Source organism: Lagopus leucura, unplaced genomic scaffold (assembly GCF_019238085.1).
Source record: "Lagopus leucura isolate 7727_CA_CO unplaced genomic scaffold, USGS_WTPT01 Super-Scaffold_100022, whole genome shotgun sequence".
NCBI lineage: Eukaryota > Metazoa > Chordata > Aves > Galliformes > Phasianidae > Lagopus > Lagopus leucura.
Genome location: NW_024962275.1, coordinates 8,560,014 through 8,587,797, shown reverse-complemented (window position 1 = coordinate 8,587,797; position 27,784 = coordinate 8,560,014). Strand labels below are relative to the sequence as shown.

Here is a 27,784-nt window from a genome sequence, read left to right as displayed (position 1 = left end):
TCTCAAAGTCATCTGAAACTAATCTTAATCAGGCCTCAAAAGTGAAAATCTCTTCCTTGAGCCCTGAGCCCGGGGTTGTTTGTGCCTTGTGTCTCCCAGTGCCACTTGCTGTGTCCAGCAGTGCCCCTGAGTGCAGTGCTCAGCCTGCAGTGCCTCATGAGAGCCCACCTGCAGTCCGAGGTGCAGGACTTACAGCAGTGTGTCCTGTTGAGCCTATTGCTGCCAGCAGAGAGAGCTCTGCAGGACAGGGGCAGCTGGTAGACGTTCATTTTCCCCCCAAACCCACAGTTTTTGTTTTGAATATTCCACGTTAATTATTTCATTGATTCCCCCCAGATTTTACAGCGAGTTGACTCTTGATGTGTAACAGTCTGAACTCTCAGAGTGGTGCCTGCTGCAGCCTGTTGGAGCCGTTGTCTGCTGCTCCACTTCCTGCAGTCAGCGCAGAGGTTCCAGGTCTGGAGACACACGCTGTGTTCAGTTCCCACCTCCACAGACCAACCTTGCCAGGGAACTATAAGGAGCCTTTCAGGGTCTGAGGATGGCTAAAAAGGTGCTTGCTTCTCACAGGCACCTTCACATGCCCCAGGTGCATGCTACATGTCACTGTTCTCCAAATGAGACATGCTGGCAGGTTCTTCTGTGCCCCTGTCCATATGGGTGTGCTGTTTCGTTTTGCTTTTGCTCAGTCTTGTTTCTCTGTCTTGCTTCAGTGTGTAACCCAGCCCTCTGCTTCATCTCTAGGTAAGCAAATGATTGAGACTTACTTTGACTTCCGCCTTTACCGCCTCTGGAAGACCCGCCAGCACTCTAAACTATTGGATTACGATGATATTTTATGATCTGGAGAAGACTTTGCAAGAAGTTGTTGATCACCAGTGTCCAAGAAGTCATGCTTATTGCAGAGAGACTCTTTTATTGGCACAGGGAGCCCTACAGGAGGCTGCAGTGCTAAAGGGAGGGAAGAAGGAGCCCTCGGAAGTGGATCGGGAAGAAAGTCTCCTGGGTCAAGAGAGACTGGAGGGGAAGGGGTTTGACGCCTCGCTGGCCTCGGGTCAGAGCCGTGGTGTCTCAGGAGGAGCTGTGTGAAGTGAGGACAGGATGGAGTTCCTTGCAGAACTGAGCTGTTTTGGGTCAGAATGGGCCAGATTTGATTCCAGGTCCTTTTAAAGACTTTTAAAGCTCAGGTTTTCTTACAAAAAATAAAAATAAATTACCCGTGCACTACAATGAAGAAGTGACCAGAGCACAGAGGAAGGAAGGTTTTGTACTCATGGGACCTTCTGTGCCTGGGGATCTTGGAGAGCAAGGACTGCTACACCTACTCCTGCAGGCTGACATCAAGACGATCCAGTGTCAATGTGAATATACTGGAATATAGAATTGAAGTCTAACTTTTTTTGGTTTTGTTTAATAGAAAATAAGTGCAATTTTTATAGAGAGGAGGGAGAAACCCCTCCTGGTATTTAATTAGTTAAAAACAACACACCAGTAACCAATAGATGAGGTATTTTTGGTCTGCTTGAAAATATATTCAGAATGGTAATATATCTTCTGTAGACATATTTAATCACCAGCAAACATGGTTTTAACGTAACCTAGCAGACCCTGCATGTCTGCTGCATTGATTAATCCGGTTTGGTTCATCACTTTCAGAGTAGCTGTGTTGCACAAATTGTATGTGCTCTCACGAATGTATATTTCTCCTCCAGTTAGACACAACTTTGTTACTTTCTATTTTGCTGCTTGCAAAACTATGTAACTTTAGTTTTGCTGAAATATTTTAGGTTAGAAATACGGTACTTGGCTGGGAAGCCTCGGCCAGGTTCACTATGATATAAAAATGAAGTAGAAATTAATAGCCATGGTAATTGTTCACGCCAGTATTTTGCAACGTGTTGAGATGGGCTCGTTGGGGGTGCTGTGTTGAGCAGTGAGGGTTCAGGCCATCAGACACCCTCCCAGGAGGTTGGGAAGAAATGCTTCCTGAAGAGTTCAGCACGGGTTTGTAGCATGAGATTGAATCTTCCCTGTGTTCACTTGATTGCAAGTTGTTTGGGCGTAGATCTCCTCTTTTCAGTGCTAGAAAGACCTGTTTGTTGGGCAGAGCTGCTCACATCCCTTCCTGTGCAGGGCAAAGCAAACGCAGGGTTTTGTTGCTGTGGTTTGAGAGCCCAGATTTGTACTTGACATTTGAGGGATCTATTTTGGAATAGATTTCCTTTGTGTTCCTTTAGCACAGGGACTGATTTTTGTTTTGGGAGGGGTTTGGTTTGGTTTTCTCCATCTGCAGCTCTTCAGAGGACAACTCAATACCACTTGCAGTCCGTGCAGGTCACCGGCTCTCCTGGGAGGGGATACACTCCATTTCTTATATAAGTAAAATGTACTGGAGGTGAACAGGGAGGATTAGGGTTGTTTTCCAGGTTAGGATTGTTTTCCTGATTTCCTGGGGCCTAAATTATCAGATTGTGACGTGATGGCAAATATGTGTACAGACGTTGCTTTAAATACTTGCAAAAAGCAGTAGTTGTTCTGATCTGTAGAGTACTCCTTCCCTCTGTGATGTGTGTGGTGTAATCCTGGGGGCAGGCTGCTGGCTGGAACTGCTGAACCCTGTACATTTAGAGCAGTTTCGTAGCAAAACTTTTGAAGAAAGAATGTACATATGGTGTGTAAAGGGAGGAATGGTTGGAGAGAGGGAGAGGTTGGAGCCGTGAAGGCAGCGCATTGAACCAAACAGCTCACAGCTGCTTCTCTGCCTGCTGGGCTCCAGCCCCTGAGCTGGCTGGGTTTCCAGACCTGCAGTGAAGGGGACAGGCTGTGACTTTTGGCAGAAAATGCCAGATCTAAACCCCAAACCCACATGGATACCAATTGTCTGTTCCTTAGCGTGGCAGCCTCCACCAGCTGTGCTTGTGAGAGGTGGGAGCCACAGGTTCAGAAAGCAAAATCACGTGTTATTTAGAGTGTGGTCGTGGCAGGATTAAAATGCTGATACAAAATTCTCCCTTTGTGACCCTTTTGCCTCCTATGGTTATTGCTCCTAACTGGAGACTGACAACTTGTTCTTCCTCTTTCTTTTCTGAAGTGAAATCCCAATTCGGTGAACTTGGTAGCATGGATGTAGCATTGTGGAACTATTGAAAACCTTCTATATCTGGGAAAGGGCCCATTTATGTCCCCACTTCAGTGATTTGTCTGTACAATTATTGTGTATCTATTAGCACTGACCACTTGTGGAACTCGGGTTGCAAAGTAGAAAGGTGTTTCTTGCATAAGCACTGTAGGAAGATGTGTGTTGGAACAAGCAGCACGCGCTGTTCTGGTGCAGCTGACTGTGGTGCAGTGCAATGACAAACTGACTGCGTTCCTCTCTTTTCCAAAGATCTATAATCAACATAGCTTGTGATGTTTATGACATGAGTGTATTGTTTCTGTTGTAGCATTCTTTTGACTCGAGAGATGAAACACTCTCAAAGCTGTGACTGGGGAGACAGCAGAGTGTTGATGTTTTCTGTGCAAGTAGCGTCATTGAAGCGTTGACTGTTTAGATGGAAAAAAAGGAATTCTTCCCCTTTTAACCTCTTGAATTTTGTAAGCGGCTGCTGGGGGGAAAAGGAGTCAGCAGAGAATAGGGTGGGAAACAAACAAGTGTAAGCATTACAAATAGAGCCTGTGACTCCTCAGCAGGACCAGCCTGCACAGGGTGACCTGTGTGCATGCTGCTGGCGGAGCCGAGTGCAGTCTGTCCTGCCCAAGGCCTCTCTGTGCTTCCTCCAGCTTTGAACTGCGCTGTTGGGATGCATCTGTCTGAAGCCATGGAACTGCTTTGCTCACACACACTAATTGCTGTTTGAGCTGGAGCTGCCATGTAAGAAAGGGGATCCTGGGGAGCAGCTTGCAGCATGGTTGTGCCCACGTTAACCTGCTCTTCTGGGGGATCTGCAGCCCTTCTGCTGCGCTGTGCTTTGGGCTCTGCCCCAGCACGGCCATTCTGCTTGCCTGCTGCTCCTGCAGCTCCAGGGGTTGGATTTGCCCTTAGCAGGGGCTGGAGAAACCATGATGTGCAGTGCAAGTCCTGGTTAACCTGGAGAGAAGTGGGATAAACTGGAATAGCTACATGGGAGCACCTCAGCAAAGTGCAGGCTGTGACTCCAGCCCTTTACTTACCCTTCCTACTGAGGAATGCCAATAGAGAGCTCTGCTGGGCTCAGACTGGGAGCAGCCCTGGCAGCTCGGTCGCCTTGCTCCAGAAGCTGGGGATGCCCATCTCTTTGGTTGTAGCACTTGTCCTGTACAGGGCTTCCTAGAGAGGCTTTTCTCTTCTCTATTGGCTGGGAAGGACGAAAAGGAAGAGAAATTGGTGCCCTAAGGGACAGAGAAAGTCAGAAAACTGTTACAGCTTTTTGCATCTCTCCTCACACTGCAGCTTCCTTTGCAACTGACCTCCAGGCCTGGGATGGCAAACGAATGAATTAGCAGACCAGCCCTGCTATTGCATTAAACCCATAAAATCATACCAGTCTGTGTAGCTCCAGAGAAACATCTGACTGCAGAAGGCAAACAGCCTGTCCTGGCCCTGCTGTGTGTGCTGTGGGCTCCCACTCTCCACCTCCGAGCACCTCAGGAGCTCCCTGAGCCTCATCCCATGCCCCTGGGGAGCTCTGCTTGCCTCCCAGCAGCGCTGCTTTGCTGAGAGCACTCTGGAAATGAATTTGTCCCTCATTTCTCAGCCTGGACTTGTCTGGAGCTGCACACAGGTTTCCTGCTCCAGAGGCTTCTGGGCAAAACATCTGTCTGTGCTTTCACGTCACCCCTCGAGGCAACATCACCATTCTGTGCTGCGTTTGCATCTCCAGCTCTTGGCACATATCTGCTCTGCAAATAGCTGCTGCTGCTTCGGGACACTGCTGTGTTAGTGAGCTGTGGCTGTGGGTTCCTCTTCCCAGGGCTCTGCTGAGGGTGACTGCAAACACTGCTTCATCGCCTCCAGGCAGCACGAGTTGGGGCGGTCAGAAGAGCAGAAGGCAGTGATGCTGAGCAGCCCCAGCACGGTGAGAGCTGCAGGTGGCATCCTGAGCCCAGGCCCTGCCAGGAGGCGCACAGCAGACTCGCTCTGCTTGCTCTCTGCATAAACATTCAACTCATCACAACCCACAGAATCACAGAATGGCCCGGGTTGGAGGGGACCTCAAGGACCATAAATCTCCAGCCCCCCTGCCACAGGCAGGGCCACCAACCTCCCCATGTAACCCACTTTAGGAGTGACGCATGCATGCATTACCCGCGGTGCTTCGCTTCAGGATGCGATGTTACTAACATTCAAAAATAATCCTTCCAGGCCCTTTGGCAATTGGCACGGGTTGCCATGCAGCAGAGGCTGTGCCGGGTTGTGCTGTGCAGCCCCACTGCCAGCAGCAGGAAGCAGATCTGCAGCCACACGCTGAGCTGAGTCACTCTGTGCTGGTTTTCCTGATGTTCACTGGACCTGGTGATGCAGGCAGACCTTCCTGCAGGGTGACACACTGATATCCTCCCTGGGGACATGGACAGGCAATGCCATCTTCTAAGCCATCTATAAAAATAGAGTACTTTGTGATCTGTGCTCTGTCCCACCAATCACTGAGCATCTGCAGCCATCTGTGTCTTTCATGGCACTGTGTTTTATTTCTCAGGCGTGGAAACTCAAGCCAAAGTCAACTGGAAACTGTTACGGTTTTGATGAGAAATCAGCCTGCTGCTAACTGTGTTTGCTGGAGTTGAGTGAGTACATGGGTGGTTTAATGGCTGTGAACCTGACAGTGACTGCTGTTATCCAGGGTAATTGTGCTGAGCGATCAGCAGGATGGCAGGGCTGGCTGTCTAACCTCCCAGCTATAGGAACTGGTAGCTGCTTTGATTCAAAGGTAAATTCTGCACTTCCCATCAGCGTGCAAAACCTGGAAGACTGGAAGTAATAAAATTACGGACATCAAAGTCCATATCTGATCCATATCTTATATTCTCTGAAGAGAAAATAAGTTGCATTTTTTCCATAAATATTGAGTACATCTCAAAGAACTAACACAACCTGGTAATTTTTCACATCATGGTACTGATTTTAGAGCATCCTTAAAACTGAAATATGTAAGGACGTATAGAAAGCATCTAGGGACTTGTGATGTAGTGATGGTCAGGCAGCAGCGCTTAGTTAATGTGCTCTCTGCATCCAGACCAGCTGATGGTTACGGCAGCAGCAGTGGCCCCAGATACATTCCCAGCAGCAGAGCTACGTGTGCTCCCCTTCTAACAGCACAGCCCATCGTGTGAGCTGCTGAGTGTGAGCAATAAGCTGCCAGCACAGCACCTCCCCTGCCCCTGCTGTCATTGGTTTTTGTGTGTCTGACAGTCATCTTCCCATGGCTGTGTGTAGGTGTGATGAGCTGTATGCAGGGATGATCCTTACCTGGGGAACGGGACTGCAGCAGTGCTGAGAGGGCTGTTGGCATGGGGATGTGTTGCTGGCTCAGGACAGCACAGGTACACACAGGTGGTGTTCAAAAAGCTTCAAGGGAGAGTGGGGGGCTGTTGATTTTGGGGTCTGCAATCAAAAGTCCTGCCGGTGCAGAGCTGGGAATTCGAGTACAGCACAGGAATCCTTACCCTGACTTTTGAGATGCCCTAAAGCCATCTCAGACACACACAGCAGGGTGAGGTGCTCTGCATGGGGGCGCTGCTCACTGTGCAGGCCATGTCCCTGTGCTCCCCCTGACTCTGCTTGCCAAATGAGACCTCCCTTTATTGGGCTTTGAGCTGGGGAGGGCTGTAGGAACCAAGCGAGCTCTGTGTGCCACAATGCAGGGAAATGCACTGGAATTGTACCTACGTGAGCACCAAGGGGCCACAGATTTTCCACTGTGTGCTTCCTGTTGTTCTTTAACAACACTGTTCCTGGAATTGGGCGACTTCAGCTGTGATGCCAAGCAACAGCCACAGCGAAAACCGTGCTTGCAGGCCTGGGAGGTCAGTGTACTTTTAATATCTCAACTATTTCTGCAGAGTTCAGACAGCAGTTCTCATTTCCAGTTCCTTCGCTCAGCTGGTCGGAGTTGCAGATGTCAGCCCCAGGATGGAGGGCTGTGCTGGCTGCAGGCAAAAGCTGTCTGAAGGGAGAGTCTGGAAAATGGAGCTTGCCACCTGTGAGCTCAGCAGGCCCCACACCAGCAGGCTGCTCCCTGGGGAGGAGGAAGGAAGCTGTTAGCACGGCCGGGCTGCAGGCGGCTCTGTGCTGGGAGCAGCCCTGTGCCGCGCAGGAGCCCACTGCCGCCCGTAGCGTTCCTCTGAGCCTATCTGCTGCTTTGTGTGTGATAAGCAGGTTTCCATGACGTGAATGTTTCTAGATTTTAAGATGTGATTTAATAAAAAGTGACGTTTCTGGGAAAGCAGGTTTTCTCTTTTTTTTCTTTCTTTTTTTTTTTTTTTCTTTCTTTTGTTGTTCTCTGGCTGAGTTGGTAAGCCCAAGAAATGCCACCTGGCAAAAGCGTGTGCTGTGCCAGCAGAGAGGGAGGAACCGGCGCCAGGCACTTCTGAAAGGCAGCAGAGAGAGAAATGCTGAAAAGTAAAGAGCAGAGCCAGGGCGAGCACCGTGCCCTGGGGAGCAGCACGGGGAGAAAAGCAAAAGCTGTCAGTGCTTTCAATGAGGGACACTGAGGGGGAGGCAGATCCTGCGGTGGGGACAGAGTGAAGACATTCAGCACACCTGGGAGGATGGAAGACATCAAGTTCCATCAGCCACTGTCTGTTGGACTTGAAGTGAGCAGCTGCGGTCCCAGCCTCCGGCTGTGAGCTCTCCCTTTATCTGCATTGCTGAAATGTGTGCTCAGGTGTGTTTGCCTTTCGCCAAGTGCCATAACTGCAGCCCCTCTAAGCACACAGAGCTGCGCTCCCGTCCTTCGCTGCCGTCCTTTAGGGCACTGTTGCTCTTTCTGGGATCTTTCAGCAGCTGTGTCTGCATCCTCCCCATTTGGAAACATTGCTGTCCATCTTTCGGCAGTGGCAGAGGATGGAAATCACTTCCACCTCCCCACCACCACCTGTGCCAGAGAGCTGGCCCTGTTCTCCTTCACCAGTCACCGGTGCCCTGAGTAACCTGTTGGCCAGAAATCCTGCCTTTATTCCTTATTCCGGAGCCATTTAATCTCCATACTGCACTGTTTTTAAATCAGTGTCACGGGGTACAAAGCCAAACACATTGCAGAAGCCCAGATGCAAAGGGTTATTTTTATCTCTCACCTTCTTCCCTCTCTCCTCACGCAGGTGACGTGGGGACATGCCCAGGGCCGTGCAGGCGGATTTTCACACTGCCCCATAACAAAGGGCGAGGAGGGGGAAATCACACACATCTGAGTCCTGCTGCTCAGCTCCCTCCCTGCTTTCTCCACACCTGGCTGCACCTGGGCTTGTCCCCATGCATCCTATCAGTGCCAGCTGCTGGGTGTGGGCCTGGCGCTGACGTACCAGACACACTGCGTCCTGCTGCTGCCTGCACAGCCACGCAGCTATGCTGCACAGTGGCACTCTGCCATCACACAGCCCGGGCCCTGTCCCCTGTCAGTGTCACACCTGGGTTTTGTAATCGAGCGTTTGTGCCAGAATCTGAGAGCTGAATGGGATTCCCAGGAGCCTCTTAGTGAGGGTGCTCAGCTGCTGCTCCAGCAGAATCCAGAGGTGTAAATGCAGCGATGGGGATCAGCTCCAGGGCGTTCAATAGTTGGCCAAGTTTCACTTTCCAGTCCCTCATGCTGTTTCAGGCTCGGCCTAGAACAAAGGCAGTTGATGGGAACTATGATAGAAGGCCCCACAATTCTTGCTGGCAGGGGAGGAATTGAATAACGGCTGGGTTTTTTTCCACCAAGGCTGGAGGGCACACAACAAAACCACCAGATGTCAGCTTCAGTCCCCACAAAGGGAGACGTTTCCTTTGTACCAGGTGCAGATCAACCGTGGGATTCATTATTTCGGGATTTGTGGGCTTTACATGGGCTGAAAACCCAACAGACAAGACCATGAAAGAGAAATCCACTGAGATCCACAAGTACAAAGGCACATTGTTGGCTCTGTAAGTGCCTGAGCCATGAGTCACCCCAGGAAACGTCACTGCCTGCTGCCCTGTCCTCAGGCTCAACCCAGGGCACCGCTGTTGGATGCCGTGAGGGCTGCCATGCAGGACGGCACACTGAGAGGCGTGTGCAAACTTTAAACCAGCCTTGTGTTATTAAAGCTTAACTGCTAAGAGCTGCTTCCTTCCGTCGAGCTTGGGCTTGCACACGCAGCCAGGCAGCAGCAGAGGTGGACGTTGGACCCTTTCCAGCACAATGGCAACGTTGGCAATAAAACTCCAGCAGCCGCTCACTTCCAGGTCTGGTTGAATGTGTGCAAATTGCTCCGTTTTGTCTCAGGAGTGCAAAGGTAGAACCTTATCAGCAGGAGGCAACGTTCCTTCCAGTAAGCAGGGCTGTATCTGAGGTGGTGAAGCACCCACGTTGTGCTGGGGTGCGGCTCCGTAACGCCCCAGCAGGCTGGGACTGAACGGTTCTGGGCAAAGGTTGTTCACGTCACCGCGTGCCGTTCCCCTCCGCGCCTCACAGCGGAGGATTTCAGCACACAGTGTTATCTGAGGCATGGAAAGCCCTGAGCTCCCAATTGTTTCCTGATCTCACAGACTTCCCAACGAAACGTGGTGGCAGCTGATAACAGGCTGCCTGGAAGCAGAGCACTGGCCATGCTTTTCTCTGTGCTTTTGAGTGGAGCAGCGATGGCAGAGCAGTGAAAGCAGCACAAGAACTGTTTTCCTGTGCTCCTGTCTGATGTCCTGCAGTGCCCACTTTCCTCGGCTTGGTCCTGCTCCTCACTGCCTTCCCCAGCCATGCCTGCTGCCCACAGCACAGAAACCTCACTGCCTCATTCAGAGCTTTCCTTAAAATGCTTCTTAATGTTGCTCTGATGCCCACCTTGGGTTCCTTTCCCTTGACGCCCACTTACTTTTGCTCTTTCTCAGACCACAGCTGAGCCGACAGTGGGGTGATGCTCACACACACCTCTCATCCCCTTCCTCCTCGGCTGCTCCTTCTTGTGTTCCTCCTAAATGGCCCAGTCTAGGGCCCAAATTATAGGAAAAAAATAACAGATTTGGGTTACTTTTTTTCTTTGGTTGACTTATAGAATCGTGAAGGTTGGAAACGACCATTGAGAGCACCAAGCCCAACTGCAGCCCACTCCCACCATGCCCACCAACCATGTCCCTCAGTGCCACATCTCCACGCTCCTGGAACACCTCCCCCCCTCCCCAGGCAGTCTGTTCTGTTGCATCACCTCTCTTTTGAGAAGGATTTTTTCCTAATACCCAACCTGCACCTCGCATGGTGTAACTGAAGGCCATTGCCTTTCACCCTATTGCTGTTGCATGGGAAAAGAGGTCGGATCTCCACCTGGCTACAGCCTCCTGTCAGGGGGTGCAGAGAGCAACAAGGCTTCCCCTGAGCCTGCCCTCGGTGGGGTAACGTGCTGTGGTTCTGGGCAGGGTGGATGAGCACCAGGACCTGAGAACGTGTGGCCTTTGGAAGCAAAGTTCGGGGCACATGGGACCCATCGTGGTGCATGGAGTCCCGCGTGGTTGTGAACGCCCTGCTGGGACAGTTTGCTTGAGATCAGCCACCAGCGGGATCCACAGGGCTGCGTTTGAGGGCCAGTTCTCTTTAACGTTTACCAATGACACTAAATTGAGAGGAGCCACCGAGTCCCAGCAGGGCAGAGAGAACTCGCGGGCAGTCCTGGACGGACTGGAGGGCCGGGCGGGTCGCCGCTCTCAGCCGTAGGGTTGGGGCGGGCGGTGCCGCCCGCTCCCGCTCTCGGTATTCCATCACTCCGAAGCCGCCCCACAACCGGTCGGCTCCGTCCCTCCCGGCCGCAGGGAGCGCCTTCCGCACCGCCCGGGGCCGCGCTGCCCTCCCGCCCTCGGGGCCGCCCGCCCCGCCCCGCAGGACGGCCCGGGGGCGGCGCTGCGCAGTGCCCGGCTCAGGTGCGGCGGGAGGAGGAGGAGGACGACGGGGAGGACGCGGCGGCCGTGCGCGGCAGCGCCCCGAGAGCCGCCGCCATGAGCAGCGCGGAGCCGCCGCCGCTCGGTGCCGGGCCGCGGGCGCAGCCCGCCTGGAAGAGGGAGATCCTGGAGCGGAAGCGGGCCAAGCTGGCCGGAGCGGCCGCCGGAGAGACGGAGTCCGCGGCGGCGGCGGTTCGGGGCCCGGCGGGGACGGGCGAGCGGCTGGTGGTGGCCGAGAGCTTGGGCCCGCTCCGAGAGAACCCCTTCATGCGGCTGGAGAGCGAGCGGCGGCGGCTGCGGCGGGGGCTGCCCGGGCACGGCCCCGAGGCGGCGCGGCCGCTGCAGCAGCTGCTGGAGCTGTACAGCGCCGTGCCGGGCATCCGCACCATCCGCGCCGACAACATCCTCATCATCGAGTCGCAGCCCGACGCCGCCGCCTGCTTCGCCGACGGGGAAGCGCCGTCCGGGCGCCGCCGCGATCCCCCCGCCGCGTCCCCTCCGCGCCGTCCCGACCCGCTGCGGGAGCTGCTGGCCCGCCGGGGAGCGGCCGTCGCCGAGATCCGCGCCGACCAGGTCCTCATCTACGAGGCGGCCGAAGCGCAGGAGCCTCTCGAGGCCGCCGAGCCGGGCACCGTCAGCCGCCTCCTGGAGAAGTTCGGCCAGCGACCGCGGGGCCGCCGTCGCCGGGGCGGGGAAGCGCCGGCCGGGGCCGCTCCCCCTCCGGCGGCTCCGGGCTCCCCGCGCTCCTCGGCTCCCCCCAAAGCGGCGCCGACCTCCCCCCGCCCCTCGGTCCCGAAGGCCGCCCCGACCTCCCCCCGCGCCGCTTCTCCCCGCGCTGCGGCCCCCCGACCGCTGCCGCCCCCCCTCCCCCGGCCGGCTGCCCCCCAGCCCGCGGGTACCCAGGCGGTCCCGGTGTCCCCCAGGGCTGCGACCCCACCGGCAGTCCCCATCTCTCCCCCCGCCCCCATGGCTGCGCCCAAAGCCGCAGTTCCCCAGGCCAACTGCTTCCTCCACAAGATCGGCTCCAACTCCTTCACTGTGGCCCCCCGGGGCCTGCCCCCCCCCAGCCGCGTCCCCCAGTCTCCCCCCAGCCGCGTCCCCCAGTCTCCCCCCAGCCACGTCCCCCAGTCTCCCCCCAGCCGTGTCCCCCAGTCTCCCCCCAGCCGCGTCCCCCAGCCCACCACCCGGAGCGTGCCGCCCAAAGGGCCGCCAGTGCCATCCACCAGCGCTGCCAATGCCAGGAGGCCAAAGCCGGAGGAGGTTGAAGTGGCTGCATCACCCCCGCCCAGTGCCAGTCTGGCCCCCGGTGCCACCCAGCCTCTCTCTGCGTTTGCCCCTCGGGCCGGGGGCTCCTTTGAGATCCACCCGGCCCCCAGGCCTGACCTGGCTGCCATCCCTGCTCACGACCTGCAGGCGCAGGCCTTGGCCAAGCTGCGCCTGAATTCACGCAACTCCTTCCTCTTTGTGCCCCGCCGGGAGGGTGGCACAGCTCTGCCTGCTGCCCAGAGCCATGCAACGGGACCATCACCACCACCATCCCCGCAGCAGAAAGTACAGAAGGAGCCCCCACGGGTTTCCGCTCCGGAGCAGGAAGAGCCGATCGCTTCCCCGCCGGCGCCTCTGGATCCGTCGGTACCTGTGACTTACATTGATGACATTGTGGAGCCGGACAGCGGGGAGCTCTCCCCGAGGGCTGTGAGGACAGAGAACTTGGATCAGCCCAGAGGAAGCGGCCCCGAGCTGGAGATGGAGATTTCCTCTGTGCCCCTCTACAGACCACACTCCCCCGGGCTCCATCAGACGGGAGGTAACACCTTCACTGTGGTGCCCAAAAGGAAGCCCGGTGCCTCGGGGCCGCAGGGTCTTACTGAGGCTGGTGGGAGGCCTCAGCAGGAGGAAGAGGAGGAGGATGAGGAAAGCAAAGGAAGAAGCAAAGCTGTAGAGAACGCTGATGGGCCCCAGGTGGGGACATCCCATAAAAAGCGCTACCCCACGGTGAACGAGATCGAAGTGATCGGCGGGTATCTGTCCCTGGAGAGGTCCTGCATGAGCAAGACGGGCTCCCGCCGCAAGAAGGTAATGGCCTGGGGCACTGCTCTGAGCAGGGAGGCCCGAAGCAGCTCCTCACTGCCCTTGGTGTGGCTTCTTGCAGATGTTCTGCTGGGCAGGGAGGTGGGCAGCTTGGGGTGGTGTGCGCTCCGTGGTAACCACAGGGCCTCTCCTGCAATCTCTTCTTGGAGATACAGTGACAGAAAGTGAACTGACTGGGGGATGTAGGATTGGAGGAGAGCTGTGCGAGTGGAATGGCTGTGGCTGTCCCTCAGCCCTCGCTGTGCTGTGTGCACTGAGCTCCCAAGGATTGCTGGAGTAGCAGAGCACAGTGCCCTCCTTGGATTAGGGATCTATTGATAGAGGCTCAGGAATTAGGTCTCTATTAGGCAGAAAGAGATGAGCGCCAGTTTAACTCCTCCTGATGGGATTATGCCACCTGCCTGCTCTGTGGGACAGCAGCTGCCTCTCAGCTCTCAGACATGCAGGGTTCACCCATTGATTGGAGTTTCCTAAACTAAGAGTTCACACAGCTTCACAAAACACGTTGGGATGTGATGGAGGCACAGCATGCTGGCAGAGCTGATGTGCTGAGATGTAGGCGTGAATTGTTCTGCTTACCATAATGACAGGCAGCACAGGCACTGTGTCACTACAGACCCTGATTTCTGGGTTTGTGACATGTTTTTCCATAGCAGGCAGAGCTGTTTGACATTCCGTTACCTGAATTCCACGAGGGTTTGATGGACTGAATCCACACAGGTGCCTGAGGCACTGAGCAGCACAATGCGAGGGAATCCTTTGAATGGGATTCATCTCATTTGGGAGAGAGGCGGCGAGTGCTGTTCCTCTTGGCTTAATGTTCTTAAGTTCCTTCATAGGAGCTATCAGCAGGTATTAATTAAGGCAGGTGGCAGATCTGAAGCATGAGAGCTGTGCAGCAGAACAGGAAATCTGCTCAGGTGTTGCCATCCTTTAAGCAGTACAAAAAGGAGGAAGAGAGGTGAGGACAAAGCTAGTGCAGCGTGTTGTTGGAGGTGGACAACACTGCAGAAGGACACACAGGAGCCCTGGCACCTCCATCCCTGGGGCTGTTTGAATGCATGCTCTGATCCACTTGGACCTGCTCCAGGCAGGACTTTGGGAGAGAGACATCCAGAGCTCTTTCCCAGCCTGAGGTACTGTGTGTGGCTCTTTCGCAGCTGTTGTGTCTGCAGAGTGTTGGCTTTGCGTGATGTTGGAGCCGTGGCAGTGGCTGTCTGCTCGGCAGGCGTCTGGGAGATGAAGGGCAGTGATGCTGCAGGGTTTGTGCACATCAGCAGTGGAGCTTGCTAAGGGTTGTGGGGGTGTTCTGTGTGGGAGCTTGCAGAGATCTCACTTCTGAGAGAGAGGTTAAAGGCGAAGGAATGATGAACTGTCGCAGTGCAGAGGCTGAAATAAATGCAAAAACCCTTTAGGAAAGGAGGCCCAGGCTTTGGAGAGCCTTGAGTTCCTGGGTGAGATGCAGCCTTGCTGTGGCTGCGCGTGGGTTTTGTGCCCGCTCCTTTCCCTGCACAGAGCATGGTGTGACTGCAGCCAGGATCTGGGGGATGCTGTACCAAGTGGAAAGAGTTCTGTTTACTCTTAACCTAGAGGATGTTTGTGGCTTTTACTCTGGATAATGAGGCTGAGTGTTGATGCCTGAAAAGGAAGGAGTTTGCATGAGAACGCATTCCTTGGTCTCTTCCCAAGAGATTGCTGTGTGTCGTCAAGGCAACCGGCCAAAAACAAGAGTTGTGTTTTGTAGATATGTTAGGCTTTTCAGAAACTTGGTTTTGGTCTGAGCTGGGCAGGAGCAAACATTTCTGTGTGCTCGCATTGGGCTGCTGAGCCACCCATCCCTGCAGGCTGGCCCCAGCCCATCCTGGTGGCTCTGGGTGCCAAGCCCTGCTTGCGGCCTCTCTGTGCTCTGGGTGCTGCTGCTGCTGCTGCTGCTCAGGGCCCTTTGGAAATCAGCTTTATTGCTTCTTTCAGATGCCTCAAGTGTGCAAAGCGACTCTTTGTTTTGGGGCTGGGGCTGTCTACTCCAACTGGACAGTGAGCTGGTGGTGGGAGGAGAAGTGCGAGGGGGATGGAAGAGCTGCCCCAGCTCTTTAGTAGAGGCAGCTTGAGCGGCTGAGGTGGGACAGGCGTTCACTGAGCTGTGATGGTGAACGTGGGGTTGTGTGGGACCAAGGGGGGTAGAGACCTCACTGCGCTCTCAGTGGGGAGTGGGCTGCCTGTATGGGCAGGAGGCTGAATGCTCATCTTCCTGCACGTCTGTCCCAGGGCCATGAGGATCTGTCCCTCTGCTCTGTGGCCATTCCAAGAGACCTCTCTACGTGGCTCTGGGCAGCCTGGTCTGGCGGCTGGTGATCCTGTGCATGGCAGGGGGTTGAAACTAGATGATCGTTGTGGTCCTTTCCAACCCAGGACATTCTGTGATTCTATGGTATCACCTTCAGTGCAGGTGCAGCAGTGCGGTGGCTGCGGGAGAGGCTGGCTGAGCTGTCAGCTCGGGCAGTGAGGACAGGATACGTGCACAGGGATGGGAGGAGACCTACTGACCCTTGTTCTAAATGAGGCACCGGGGAGAGGATGCAGAGCGTGGCTGTGACCTCTGTTCAGTGCTCATCTTCATCCTCCCTCATGGCAGCGGAAGGGAGGAGACGTCGGTCTGCCAGCAGCCCCAGGTGCAGCCTTGCTGCAGGGTGTGGATCTTTTGGATCTCTGAGGATAAAATTTGGCTTGGGTGAGTTGACAGGAAGCAATCCTTGGTTACGTGCCAAAATAACGTACCTGGGGTTGTCAGCATGGTAGGAATCTGAGTTTCTGTGCAATGAGGCTTGTTGGAGTGAGTGCTGGAGGAGGACTGCCAGCTGCTGGGCCTGGTGGGGAGCCCACAAGTCTGTCTGGCTTCAGGCTTTGTGCTTTAAGCATGATGGAGTTTGGGCTTGCCCATGAAGTCCTGCACACACAGAAGATGCTCGGGCTGTGCTCATCCCTTATGTCTCATCAGGTTCATCCCCAGACCCAGTTTTTGCCCTTTTGGGGATGCTTTAGGAAAGGTGACCTCTAAGCCAGGCATCCGAGCCCTGTGGGTTTCAGGGTGTGAGAGCCAGCAGGCACCACGTTATTACTGGAAGGTGAGCAGCAGCTTTGTGCAAACAGGGCTTACAAGAGCAAGATGAGTGGGATCCACATAGTTGGAACCAAACGCTCTGCAAAATTGCCTCAAATACTGTAGTTTAGCCAAATTTTCAATGTTTTGAGCAGCTTCAAGCTTGAATGTGGCATGCAGGTACCCACGTGAATGTCTGTTGGACGGTTACTGCAGACATCCCTCAGCCTTTCAGCATGGGCAGCGTTGGGCAGCAGTTCTGTTGGTCTGACCTGCTGAGCTCCTCGCTCCGCAGCTTTCCATCTGCTCACTTCTGGAGGTGGTTGGTGAGAACCAGCTGTGGGCTCAGGATGCTGGCAGGGGTGAGCACCTCCAGTGGTTGCCCAGAGCTGTTTGCAGCAAGCCTGTGCCATGTGGGATTGAATTGGTGGCAGCTGCTGGCAGTGCTGCTTGCAAGGTATGGCACAAATAGGTTTGCCGGGTAGTGAAAGCAGGAATTTGTCTGCAGAAATCTGATGGAGATTCCTTCCCCCCTGTATTTTGGAAGGCTCAAGTCAAAGATTGGTTTTATTGACCTTTTTGAGAGCCTGTGCCTTGCCATTTTCTGTTTCTCGCACCTGTGCTGTGCTGTGCTGTGCTGTGCTGGTGGCACTGCATTTGCCACCTTTAAGGAGGGGCTGTTGGATGTGTCTGACTGGAATGTGTTGAATTTTTGGTAGGTGAGGTCAGCAGTGGTGAGTTCTGCTCAGAAAGTTTCTGCATGTCTGAGCTCAGCCTGGGGCCCTCCCCAGCAGAGATGCTCTGCAGCAGCTCTGGGTGCCCCTTTCTAACCGCTGATGTTGGGCTGTACAGTGGGTGGCTGCAGACAGCAGTGCGTAGAGCCTAAAGCTCTGGGCAGGCTGGACCTGAGCGCATTGATGTGGGTGTTGTTTCTCTGTTTACTTGCTGCCTGCCAGCACCTTCAAAAGTTGCTTCTGTCATACCAGCCCAGTACCAATGGAGCAGATGAGTCATGTTCATCTCCTCAGCAGTGGGAGGGCTGTTGCAATCTGGGGTTCTCCACAGCCTCACCCTGTGCTGAGCTGCTCCTGCGGTCCTGCACTTTGCTTCCACCCATCGTGTGTGTGCAAATGAGGCAGAAGAACTATGATAAAAGCTCTTAAGCAAGTCAGAAGCTGGTGGGATGTGCCCAGGGCTCAGTCCAGCCCCGCAGTGTGAGAGATCTGGAGTGCTTTGTGCTCTGGATGGCTGTGCAGGAAGTCACACTGAAGGGTCTGTGCTGCCGGGAAACTCTGTAAGCACCCTGGGAAGATCTGGTGCTGTTAGTGAAGGCGCCAGGCCCTGGCACTGATTGCACCGAGGTTTTGCCTGCTCTCTTTGTGCATTCAGCTGCATCCCATGCAGGGGGAGCTGTCTGACCCTTACAGGCTGAGTAATGCATGGATTCCTTGTTGAGCCGTGGAAGGCTGTGGCTCTGCATGCAGATGTGCAGAGGGCTCCTGTGGTGAATCGCTGCTTTGTGCCGCACCGCTTGTGGCCGGTTGGGCACTGGGACCTCTGCTGGGATGACATGGTGAAAGGAAGAGTTTAAAAAAGAGCTATGTGCCCTGCGATGCTCTGGGGATGTCCCTGCCCTATTCTTTCTCAGCAGGAATTTGAAACTTCCCCATGTCTTGTGTGAGGAGTTTAATATTTCGAATCTCCATGCGTTGCTCCTGTCTACCATGTGCTTCAGCATATTGATTTCACAGGGCTGCCTTTGTGGGTTGCCTTGTAAATGGAGACTTTCTTGCTTTGCCTGGTGGTTGGGAGCTGGGATGCGGTCCTGGAGGTGATCTCCCCTTTGCCAGCAGTGCTGATGTGCTTTGCTGTAAACCCTCAGTGTTTCTGGCTCTGGTCAGTAACTGAGTTCTGCAGTTGATCATTGAGTAAAACCGAGTGTTGCTGTTGGAAAACACATCTCAGAAAAGAATGATCAAGTGAATTGAAAGTGGAACAGCTGTACAGAGTGACAGAAAAATGCTGTGTGTCATTTCTGAGCACAGCTGGGGGGCTGCAGCCAGAGCAGTATGGGGTTAATCTGATAGAGGAGCCACGTCTTGTCTGCTCCATCCCTAGGGAATTCCAAGGAAAAACCCTTCCTTCTTGTTCCAAGGAAAGGCTTTAGATGTACGGATGCTTCTTATCTTCTGTAGAATGACAGCCACTGCCTTGTTACTGTGTTGAGGCTACTGCAGAGCTTGTAGCCATGCCTGGGGTTATTCACCAGCTGGGCTGTCACACGGTTGTGCTTCAGGACAAGTACAGGCACACTGATAAGCTCATTGCTAACTCCTCTGGAATGGGTGACCTTCCCAAAGAGCCTTTATCTCTGAGTTTCAGAGAGGAAGCTTGCATGAAATTGTATAGATCATTGACTGCAGGGCTGGGTGAGAAACTGCAGTTCCTTTGGAAGCGTGCAGCTTTGGAATGCCACCGCCTGCTAAGCTTGTGAGCATGGTCAGGCTGAGTCACGTGGACTCTTGTCTCCTTTAAAATGTATGCTTCTGCCCTCCGTGCCTTCTGTTTGTCCAGAACAGCTTGGAGGCTGTTCTGCATTACAGCCACCCAGCGTGCCCAGAGTTTGGTGCTTGCTCAGCTGCCCCTGCTATCCCTATGGGTCTCCAAGGGATGCTGTGCAGCAGCAGCTTCCCAGGGCCCTCAGCTGGCTGTGCTGCAGGTCTCTGATGTGATGTCTTAGGGTGTTGGCTCACGTCTTTGTGTCATTGACCAAATCTCCTTAAGTACCACTGTAGTGAAAAAGATGTAGCAAAGCTCACTGTAAGACTGTATGGAAGCACGAGTTGATTTTCTTTCAGAACACTGATTTAATCACGCTTGATTGAGGTTTCAGCCCAGTGCTCCCTGCAGGTATCAGCCCAAGCCCTCTTGCTGCTGCTGAGAAAGGAGGAGGCATTTAGCTGACCAGGCGTGTAAAGCTGCTGAACCAGCTGCTGGAAATCACACCCAGCAGTGTGCTGGCAGCCCACGCGTGCCCTGGGGATGTAGGAGACAGTGCAGTCCTTCATTTTGTCAGTTCAGGATTACATTGCTTGGGGAGGAGAATGGTTAGAGGGAATTAGTACCTGAGAGGAGCAGCTCTGCTCCTTTGGGTCTGCCATGCCTGCCAAGCATGGTGCTAACAGGTGGAGAGAAGCCACAACGTGGAGATTGATCTGCATCCTCAGCTCTGGTTTGCTCTGATATCCACGTGCTGGGAGCTGCCATCAGTGCTGTGCTCTGTCCTTCACCGCAGAGACTTTCAGGCTTCTCACCCTGACTTTGGGAGGTGAGGCATCTGCCAGCCTTCCTTGTTTGTGTGGCAGGTGGCTGTGAATTGGTGATGTTGTTTCTTGTCTGTGTACATGGTGGGTACAGGTTGGTCCTGACAGCATCTCTCAAAACAAAACAGGCTTCTCTTTTTCCTTTTTGTGTTCCTAAGCCATGTACAGCTACCAGCATTAGGCTTGCTGGGCAATGTTTACCCTCGCTTCTCTTTCCTGAGTAGTGTATTACTCATTACTGCTCAAATCCTAGCAAATAAATAAATGATTTTTGCTATGGCAACAAGAAGCCAGTTTCTCAACAGCACAGTGTTCCCCCCAAAAACAGCTTTATTACTCCCAGCTCATTGCTGGGAGTGTTCCTGTGTAGGTGCACGGCTGGGGTTGGACTCTGGTTATGTGACACAGCTCTACATAAAGCATTCCACTGAGCAAATACTGCTAAATCCCTGCAAACACTCCCGGCTGAAGGCTGCAGTTTTCCTCCCTTGAACAAGACTGGCTCTTGGGACGTGTTTTTCTCCTAAAGAAGTAACCCCAGCACCTTTGTGTTCCTGCAAAGCCAGGGCTGCCGTTGCCGAATTTCCAAGTAGTTATTTCCAGCTGCTTCCCAATCTCACAATAAGCAGCTCCTCTGCTGTTTGCTTTGCCAGGGTACGTCCTTGAGAGCTCTGTGGCAGCAGGCTGTAGGGGGGCAGTGTGCTGTGTAGGGGGGGTTTCCACATGGACTGGCTGCTGTGGTGTGGGGCTGGCACTGCTGCAGGTGAACAGCTGAAGCATCGCCTCCTAGAGCATGGCAGGACCTGGCATTGGCTGCGGGCAAACGGGAGCTGCTTGGATTCAGGCGCTCTGTCTCTGGGCGCTGTTTGTGCTGCTCCTGCTGGGGCTCTGCTGCAGGATGGGGCTGCTTTCTGCCTTCGCCCCATGCACAGCTTTAGTTCTGATGGGCCTCAAATCTGTATTTCTTACAGCCTTCCTTCTGTTAGCAGAAAATGAGGAAAACTGAGCTCTGTCTCCCAAGCTCGGATGGCTCAGCAGCTCCATCCTGCAGCGCCCAGCCTGGCAGCGCCGCTTGGCCTCACACAGAGACACATTGTGAGCCATCACTGCTGCCTCGGGCCAGGGAGCATGTAGGTCAGCAGCAGGGCAAAGCTTGGGGAGCAGCACTCGGGTGCTCCAGCACAGGAATGTCTCACTGCAGCCCCCATCTCTGAGATGGGATCACCCCCGTGCTGCTGGAAGGCTGCTGAGGGCCACATGTTGCTCCTCAGCCCGGGGTGCGCTTTTGTATGTGAAGGGAAGTGTGGCACATGGGGCAGATGTACTGCATCTCCTTCCTACTGCTGACTGCACAGGATGAAGAGAGACCTACAGAATTAAGCAGGACGGATCCTGCCCCTTAATTCTGTTCGTAACCCTATTAGCTCAGTTTTAAATGCAGTTAGGAGTAAGGGGATCAAAACACCCTTTTAGGCAGCTGGTCCTGAACCCTGATCCGCATTGGCTAGATACTCCCCTATTTTTGGCTTAAACGTATTCCTGGCAGGCTTATCCTCCTTGTTTGTCTGTGTTGTGTGCTGGCATCAGCAGTTCTTCTCTGCTCCTTGGTGTTTATTTTCTTGGTGTACTTACAAAGAGCTTAAACACTTTTCCTCGACCTCTGTTTTTGTTAGTGTCAGCAGGCTGAATTTCAGCTCCACCTGCCCAAGAAAGGTGAATTGATTGTAACCAGATCTTCAAAGCTGTAGGTAATGATTAGGGCAGCTCTGAACCTGGAAGACTACATCTGGAGTCACTGTGTCAGAGTTTGGCCTTTCTGCTCTGGGAAATTTGTGCCTTCTGCTTTTATTCACATGTGATGAAGTTTTCACCGTTGCTGAAGTCGTAAGGAGGCTCTTAGATCAAGGGTTGGTCTAAAAACACCCACCCATGTGTAGGGTGCTTGCTGTCTGACTTTCTAAACAACCCATACTGTTGTTCTGTTGTTTCCCTTGACCGTGTTGCAAGTTGGAGTCATCTTCGTTTGTCAGCCTCTCAGTTATCATGCGAAGGTCATTAGTGAGAGTACTTAATAAGACTGGTTTTGAAACAGAACCTTAAGGAGCTCCCACTTATCTGGCATTTTTGCTCTTTGATATGGCCTGTTACCATCTTTCCCTTAGCTGCTTCTGTCTTCTGATTTCTGATATTGATCTGTTCTTTGCCTAGTGAACAGTTTCTTACGATGATGTCCTCTCCAAAATGTCCTGACCGCTGGTGTTTCTAGCATGCAGGAACTCAAAGGAGTGGGCAGGTGCTAAGAGGTGTCACCTTTTCAACATGAGAATGTTTTCCTTTCCTCCTTGGCAGTCCCACTTCCTCCTAGGGATGTGCAGCAGAGCCCTGCCGGCATCGCAGTGTGAGGTGGCGGCAAGAAGCCAAAGTACTCTGCACCTCTGGGGCTCCTGACTGTCCCGTCCGTTTGGCTGTCCGCCTCTGTGCTTCCTCTCAGCACAGCGAGAGATTCAGCAGGGCATGTGGGGAAAGGCATGGGAGGGCACAGTGCCTTCCTTACAGGATGGTGGAGCTTTGGGGTGGAGGTGCTCTGCCAGTGCAAACGTTGGGAGCGATGGTTTCTCAGGCTGCTTTCTAACAGTTCTCCTTGGCTGTTGTCTAGATGAAGATCTCTTTCAATGAGACGAGTTTGCAGACCATGTTTGAGTATCCATCCGAGAACTCACTGGTGGAAGAGGAGGAGGAGGAAGGACACACTTCTGAAACAGAGGAGGACAAATCTCACACCTTTCACATTCCACGCCCGAACAGCACTTTGCATCCCAATGCAGCTAACGCAGGTGGGTGAGGCACAGCTACTGCAGGGCTTCTGGTGGTGTCTGTCCCTGTCTGTGTTGCCTCCAGCCGTAATGTGCCCCAGACAGCTGGAAATGTTAGCAGAGGTCATATGACAGCAGAATTGGTTTCAGTGGGGACAGAGTTTGAAATCAGATCAGGGAATTCCCAGACCTCTCTTGCATGAGATGCAGTGAACCTTAAAAATGTAAAACTTAAAAATACCCTTTATGCTGAGAGGGTTGGTGCTGCTGCAGTGTCTGCTAGCAGCTCTGGGCAAGGGAACTGACAGCCACTGGAGAGCATGGCACAGGCTTGTAACTGCAGCAGGAACAGGGTCCTTGCCCGTCCTGCAGATGGGCAGCTTCCATCCCGTTCCTGCCAGAGTCATGACCCCTCTTCCTTTTGGGGTGGTGTGAGTGGCATTCACGTCAGCTTTGTCCTTGCAGCAGATCTATCCAGCTACACCCCAAAGCACTCTGTGAAGTTCAGCAAGTGGCAAGAGCAGAAGTATGAGGAGATGCCTGCTAAGGGACCCCTCCTGAAGGAAGCTGATTCCCATGGGAACCAAGTTATGGTGAGGCTTCAGAGTGGTTTCTGCCTTTGTTCTGGGGTGCTCTCCCTCTGGGCAGTGGGAGGGACAGGATCTGCCTTCTCCAGAGCACGTCTGAGAGCTGTGGCACACCTCCCCGGGCAGTGGGAAGACATTAATGCAAGCTGCCACTGCCACCAGCTGCCCTACCTCCTGTGTGTGTGTGTGAAAGGCAGTGGTAAGGCAGCTGGCACGCTTTGTGCTGCAGGGCACTTCTGGAGGGGAATTAACGTACTCACCAGCCCAAGGCAAGGTGCCACCGCAGCCCTCGCCGCCAGAGGCATGTGTCCTCGTTTGCTTTCGATTTGGTGACGATTCCATTTCAACTGTGCTTTCTCCACAGCTCACCCCAGCTGAGAAGGGCGGACTCTCTGACTTCAGCAGCGAGCCTGCGCTGTACTTCTGATTGCTCCATCTGTGAGCCTGCAGCAGCAGCTGCTGGGCAGAGCCTGGCAGTGCACCGTGGAAACCAACACCTGGGTCCCTCCCTCATCGCAGTCTTCACAGCGTCCTGATGCCAAGGGTGGACTTGATGCCATTGGGCGTCTTTGGAGAATATTTGCACTGGGTTCTGGGTCCTACACAACTGGTTTTTTAATGCGTATGATTTATTCTCCTTGTGGCCTTGCATATTCCTTGTTCAAGATCAGCTGTCCATTAGGCAGGTATCTTAAAGCAGTGTGTAATCCCAGGATGGATGTAGATTCTCTCAGTGCTTATGACTGTGCTCATCCAAGTGCTGAATGAGGCCTGGACAGCATTTTTGTAACACTTCTCTCATGAGAGGCCCCAGTGAAGAAAGCTGTGGCAGGTGGCTGGACTCACTGCACTGGTTCTGACAGCCAGGTTACAGGGGCTGGAAGAACTGCTAAAGGTTCATGGGTTGTTCTCAGTGTGTTTTTGGGTCTAGTTTCACCAAACTGTCATGGAATTTATGTGCCAGTTAAGCACTTGTGAAGGAAGCTGAATGCACTGTGTGGGTGATGGGGAGGGGAATAAATGCCTTCAGCATTAGGTGTCACTTTTGCACTGGCAGCAGGAAGCACCCGGTCCAGCTTGAGCCTTGTGAAGGTTCCCAAACATTGGCCATAGCTTTGATCTCTCTGTAACTGCATCTGCTCTCCAGTCTCTACTGCTAATTGTGCTTGTTTGCCAGTTGCTCTTGTTTTGTTTTGGTATCTAATGGGGCCAGGCCTTAGATTTGTGTCTTAGGTGGTGGGGAGACTTGCTTCTTGCCTTGCTCACTCTATTTCTCTATGCAAAGCACACGAGGGCCATTTCACTCCTTCCTTCTACAGAACTTGAACAAGGAATATGATTTTTTTTTTTTCTAGTATTTTTATAGTTCTGTTGTAATTGTTTGATGCAGCCAATATGCAAAGGAATCTGCTAGACTCTTCCATTTAAATTTTCTACAACTGTACACTCAGGGTCAAAATTACACTCTGGAAAAGACTGAACACTGCTGCTAATGTGATTTGTATTTCTGGGATTAAAAGAGATGCAGTTGGAATAGACACAGCCTCTTTGGGCTTTATGAAAAGGGCAGTGCCCCACGCGTGGCTCCATCTGAAGGACCAGGCTGCCATCTTTTGGTGATGTTTGGCTTTTGTTGGTTTGTGTGTTATATACAGACAATGTCTAGCCGAGCTGACACTGATCTACGATCTGAAAATGTTCTTTATACTTTTTAACATCTTGTACTGTGGAAAGCTCGGGCCGTGAGCTTAGGGCAGCCCCAGCTCCTGAGCTGCAGAGTAACAAATGGGCAAGGGGTGAAGCCAGAGCTGCCTGTCCTGGCTTCGTTCTGCTGTGGGTCAATGAGGGATGCTGAATATCCTGCAGCCTGCTCTGCTGCCTTCAGCCAACTGAAGTGCTGCTGTGGGTGCTGATCCCAGTGCAGGAGTTCTGTGCCCACCCCTTCCCTCGTGGACAGGCCCGTGGTGCTCTGCTGGGAGGGGGTGACATTCAGCAGTTCTCTAATAGCAAAATGCTTCTGCAAGGAAAATATACTCCTGCAACACACTTTTATTAACGGTGGCATCCTTGTACCACAACAGCAGCTGCCCCCAACCAAGGGGCCTGGCCAGGCTGGAGAACAGCTTTAGGAATGCTTTTGTCCACGTGTTTGTTTTGAAGTGCTTGCAGACTCACTGGCTTTGCTAGCATTCCCAATTTCTCCCTTCAGGGCATCTAGCAATGTCTGAGAACTCTCCAGAATCTGAGAAAGAAGGAAATAAAAACAGCTTATGTATTTTTTTTTTGTATCAACTCAACAGTTCTCTCTGAGTTCAGCTGATGTAAGGAGGGATCCTCCACCCCTGAGAGCAATACAAAGCTGAGAATTTAGGTGTTCTGTCTCACTGCAGGGATGGCTGTGCAGGAATTTCTCTTGTTACACCCATATTCTGAATTAAAAAATCCTCAAGCCATTTATCTGTCTTGAACACAAAGCAGAGACCTTCCTGCAGCAGGTTGGGGATTGAAGTTTACTTTTTGGAGCAGTATTAAAATTGCAGGCAGCAGACCCAATGTTTTCCACTACTAAACCTGCACACTTCAAGTTTCTTACTTCGATAGGTAACCCCAAAATGACCTTAAATGAGACTAAATCTTGCTCCTTTAATTCATTTTCTTCTGTTTTTAGCACGTATTTTATATAATCTAACACTCCCACCTGTTGTGCCCTAGGAGACCAGGTAACACCAGGCTTAGATCTCGCTGTGTGCAGCTCACCTCTTTACAGTGGACAGCTGTAACAGAATGTGGCTGCTGCAGTGCCAGCGATCGTCTGTACTCATTCCTATGGCCTTACAGGAGTGTGAAATGGTCAGAGGTGAAGAGCCCTGCAGGAGCAGAGGGGCAGGACGTGTGGGATCTTGCTGCCTTGTCCCCGTGGCACAACATGGTGGATGGGTTAGGGTGAGTCCCGAGACTCCCATGGGCCAGAGAAGGGCAAGGGGCACAATGGTACACAGGAGACCTGAATGCACAGGAAAGGGACTCTGCTCCTCCTTTCTGCCTGCAGGATGACTGTGTTTCCTCTCCTCACCCCTCAGCTTTTTACCTGCTGTGTCTTTGTCTCCTAATGTCAATAAACACGGATTTGTTTGTAGGATAGGGAGTTGTGGTTTGTATCTCAGGGAAGGTTTCTTTTCGAACCTGTGCTGTTTGTGGTGTAACTTTACAACACCACTTCTAAGCTGTTCCATTCTCGTACAAGTTCTCCCCAAACCTTTGGGCCTTGAAGCACTTCCTTACACCACCTTCCCTTCCATACAGCATTCAGAAATGCCCTGCATGTCTTCTGAGACTCTGTGCTCCCTGAAAAGCTCTTTGGAAACACCACTTCTGCGTCGTGGTGGGCTTGACATCCCCGTGGGTGTCATCACAGCACTGCGAGGAGCTTGGTGGTGAGCAGTGCTCTGCTGGGAGCCCTCATCTGTGTGCTGGCTGAGCGAGGCAGCAGGGCTGTGCCCTTGTGTGCTGTGTTGGGGTGTGTGTGATGGAAGCCTTGACTCTTCACAGTGTCTTCAGCAGCTAATGTGGGAGATGCAGAGGGCTGACCAGGATCATCAGGCATTAGAGAGACTGGGGTAAAATAATGGTGGCTGAACCAACTTCTCTTTTAGTGTTGGCTGGTGAATATTCCACTAATGAGTGAATTGTGGCTGCTGGTCACATCCCTACTTCCCATGTTTAGCTCTGGGCTGGGTGGGTGAGGAAGATGCCATGCTTACAAACACACATGGGAGAAAGGAAAATGTAGGCAACTACCTGGAAAAAAACTTTTATTTCTTAAAGAAGAGCTGACTGGGGCTTGAATTAAGAAGTGAACTGAGCTGTTACCCTGTATGCAATCATAGAATCATTTGAGTTGGAAAGGACCCTTAAAGGCCATCAGGTCCCACTCCCTGCAGTGCACAGGGACACCCACAGCTCCAGCAGTGCTCAGAGCCCCAACAGCCTGACCTCGGCTGTCTGCAGGGATGGGGCACCACCAGCTCTCTGTGCAACCTGTGCAGTGCCTCACTGCTCTGAGTGGAAAAAGCTTCCTCTTATATCCAGTCCAAATCTCCCTCTTGCAGTTGGAAACCATTTCCCCTTGTGCTATCACAACAAAACCTGCTAAAGTCTGTCCCCTTCTGTAATATAAGACATTACTGCAATCCCATCTTGTTCGGAAACATTTTCTAGCTATCCAAAGCTTTTTCATCTAGAGGAGTTTGCATCTTCGGGACAGAAGGCCTTTGGAAGATATTCCCATCCCCAGTGAGAGGCTGTCAGCAGGGACGAGGCACCGCCTTTCTGTGCAACCCTCGCAGCGCCCCCCGCCCTCTCTACACAAACTCACTACACGAACTTCTTCCTTCTCCCCAACTCCACCTCCCGTCCGCAGCTGGCAGCGCCGATCCCTGCCGGCCGTACCTTGCCGTATGCCGCCTCGCTCTCAGCGATGCTGGCGTCCAGCTGGCAGCGCGCACTCAGATGCCGGGCCGTGCGCTCGGAGCTCCGTGCCAGGCGCTCCGTGAGCGCCGCGATGCGGCTCTGCAACCGTCCTCGCTCCGCCTCCTCCTCCCGGATCCGTTCGCTCAGCTCATCCCGCCGGGCGCGGAGCTCCGCCAGCGCTGCTCGGGACGACCGTGCGTGTGATCACCGAGCTCACCAACCCCCGTCGCCCCCCTCCGGCCCCGCTCACCCACCCTCCAGCAGCTCGCCGTTGTACCCTCGCAGCGCTTCCCCCTCTCCGCTCATCGCGCGGCCCCAACGGCGGC

General features: G+C 53.4%; 3 protein-coding genes across 9 annotated transcripts in view; 2 read left to right on the top strand and 1 right to left on the bottom strand.

Moving 5' to 3' along the window:
* The window catches only part of NSMF (NMDA receptor synaptonuclear signaling and neuronal migration factor), a 46,234-nt gene extending 38,807 nt beyond the window's left edge, over positions 1–7,427 (top strand). For all 7 annotated transcript variants that reach the window (XM_042878946.1, XM_042878951.1, XM_042878948.1 and 4 more), the window contains one exon: positions 745–7,427. In XM_042878946.1, coding sequence (XP_042734880.1) covers positions 745–842 — 98 coding nt within the window. In that variant the 3' untranslated portion in view covers positions 843–7,427. The remainder of the gene's footprint in view (positions 1–744) is intronic.
* A 3,707-nt stretch (positions 7,428–11,134) lies between these two features.
* On the top strand, positions 11,135–26,124 carry TPRN (taperin). The gene is made up of 5 exons (XM_042879095.1): positions 11,135–12,156; positions 12,217–13,153; positions 22,245–22,422; positions 22,867–22,994; positions 23,353–26,124. The coding sequence occupies exons 1-5, from the start codon at positions 11,135–11,137 to the stop codon at positions 23,413–23,415; spliced, it is 2,328 nt and encodes a 775-aa protein (XP_042735029.1). The 3' UTR covers positions 23,416–26,124.
* SSNA1 (SS nuclear autoantigen 1) lies at positions 25,020–27,778 on the bottom strand. Its single transcript, XM_042879096.1, has 3 exons — positions 27,713–27,778; positions 27,438–27,637; positions 25,020–25,230 (listed from the first exon to the last, which is right to left on the bottom strand). Exons 1-3 carry the CDS (start codon positions 27,762–27,764, stop codon positions 25,114–25,116), a joined length of 369 nt encoding a protein of 122 aa, XP_042735030.1. The 5' UTR covers positions 27,765–27,778; the 3' UTR covers positions 25,020–25,113.
* Positions 27,779–27,784: the final 6 nt, after the last annotated feature.

Excerpts from the sequence above, each read along its gene's own strand:
- TPRN (XM_042879095.1), top strand. The coding sequence starts at position 11,135 with ATGAGCAGCGCGGAGCCGCCGCCGCTCGGTGCCGGGCCGCGGGCGCAG. Across the intron at positions 13,154-22,244 it reads CGGGCTCCCGCCGCAAGAAG|ATGAAGATCTCTTTCAATGA; the intron begins GTAATGGCCTGG and ends GCTGTTGTCTAG. Across the intron at positions 22,995-23,352 it reads CCCATGGGAACCAAGTTATG|CTCACCCCAGCTGAGAAGGG; the intron begins GTGAGGCTTCAG and ends CTTTCTCCACAG.
- SSNA1 (XM_042879096.1), bottom strand. The coding sequence starts at position 27,764 with ATGAGCGGAGAGGGGGAAGCGCTGCGAGGGTACAACGGCGAGCTGCTG. Across the intron at positions 27,638-27,712 it reads CAACGGCGAGCTGCTGGAGG|CGCTGGCGGAGCTCCGCGCC; the intron begins GTGGGTGAGCGG and ends CGTCCCGAGCAG. Across the intron at positions 25,231-27,437 it reads GCGAGGCGGCATACGGCAAG|ATTCTGGAGAGTTCTCAGAC; the intron begins GTACGGCCGGCA and ends CTTCTTTCTCAG.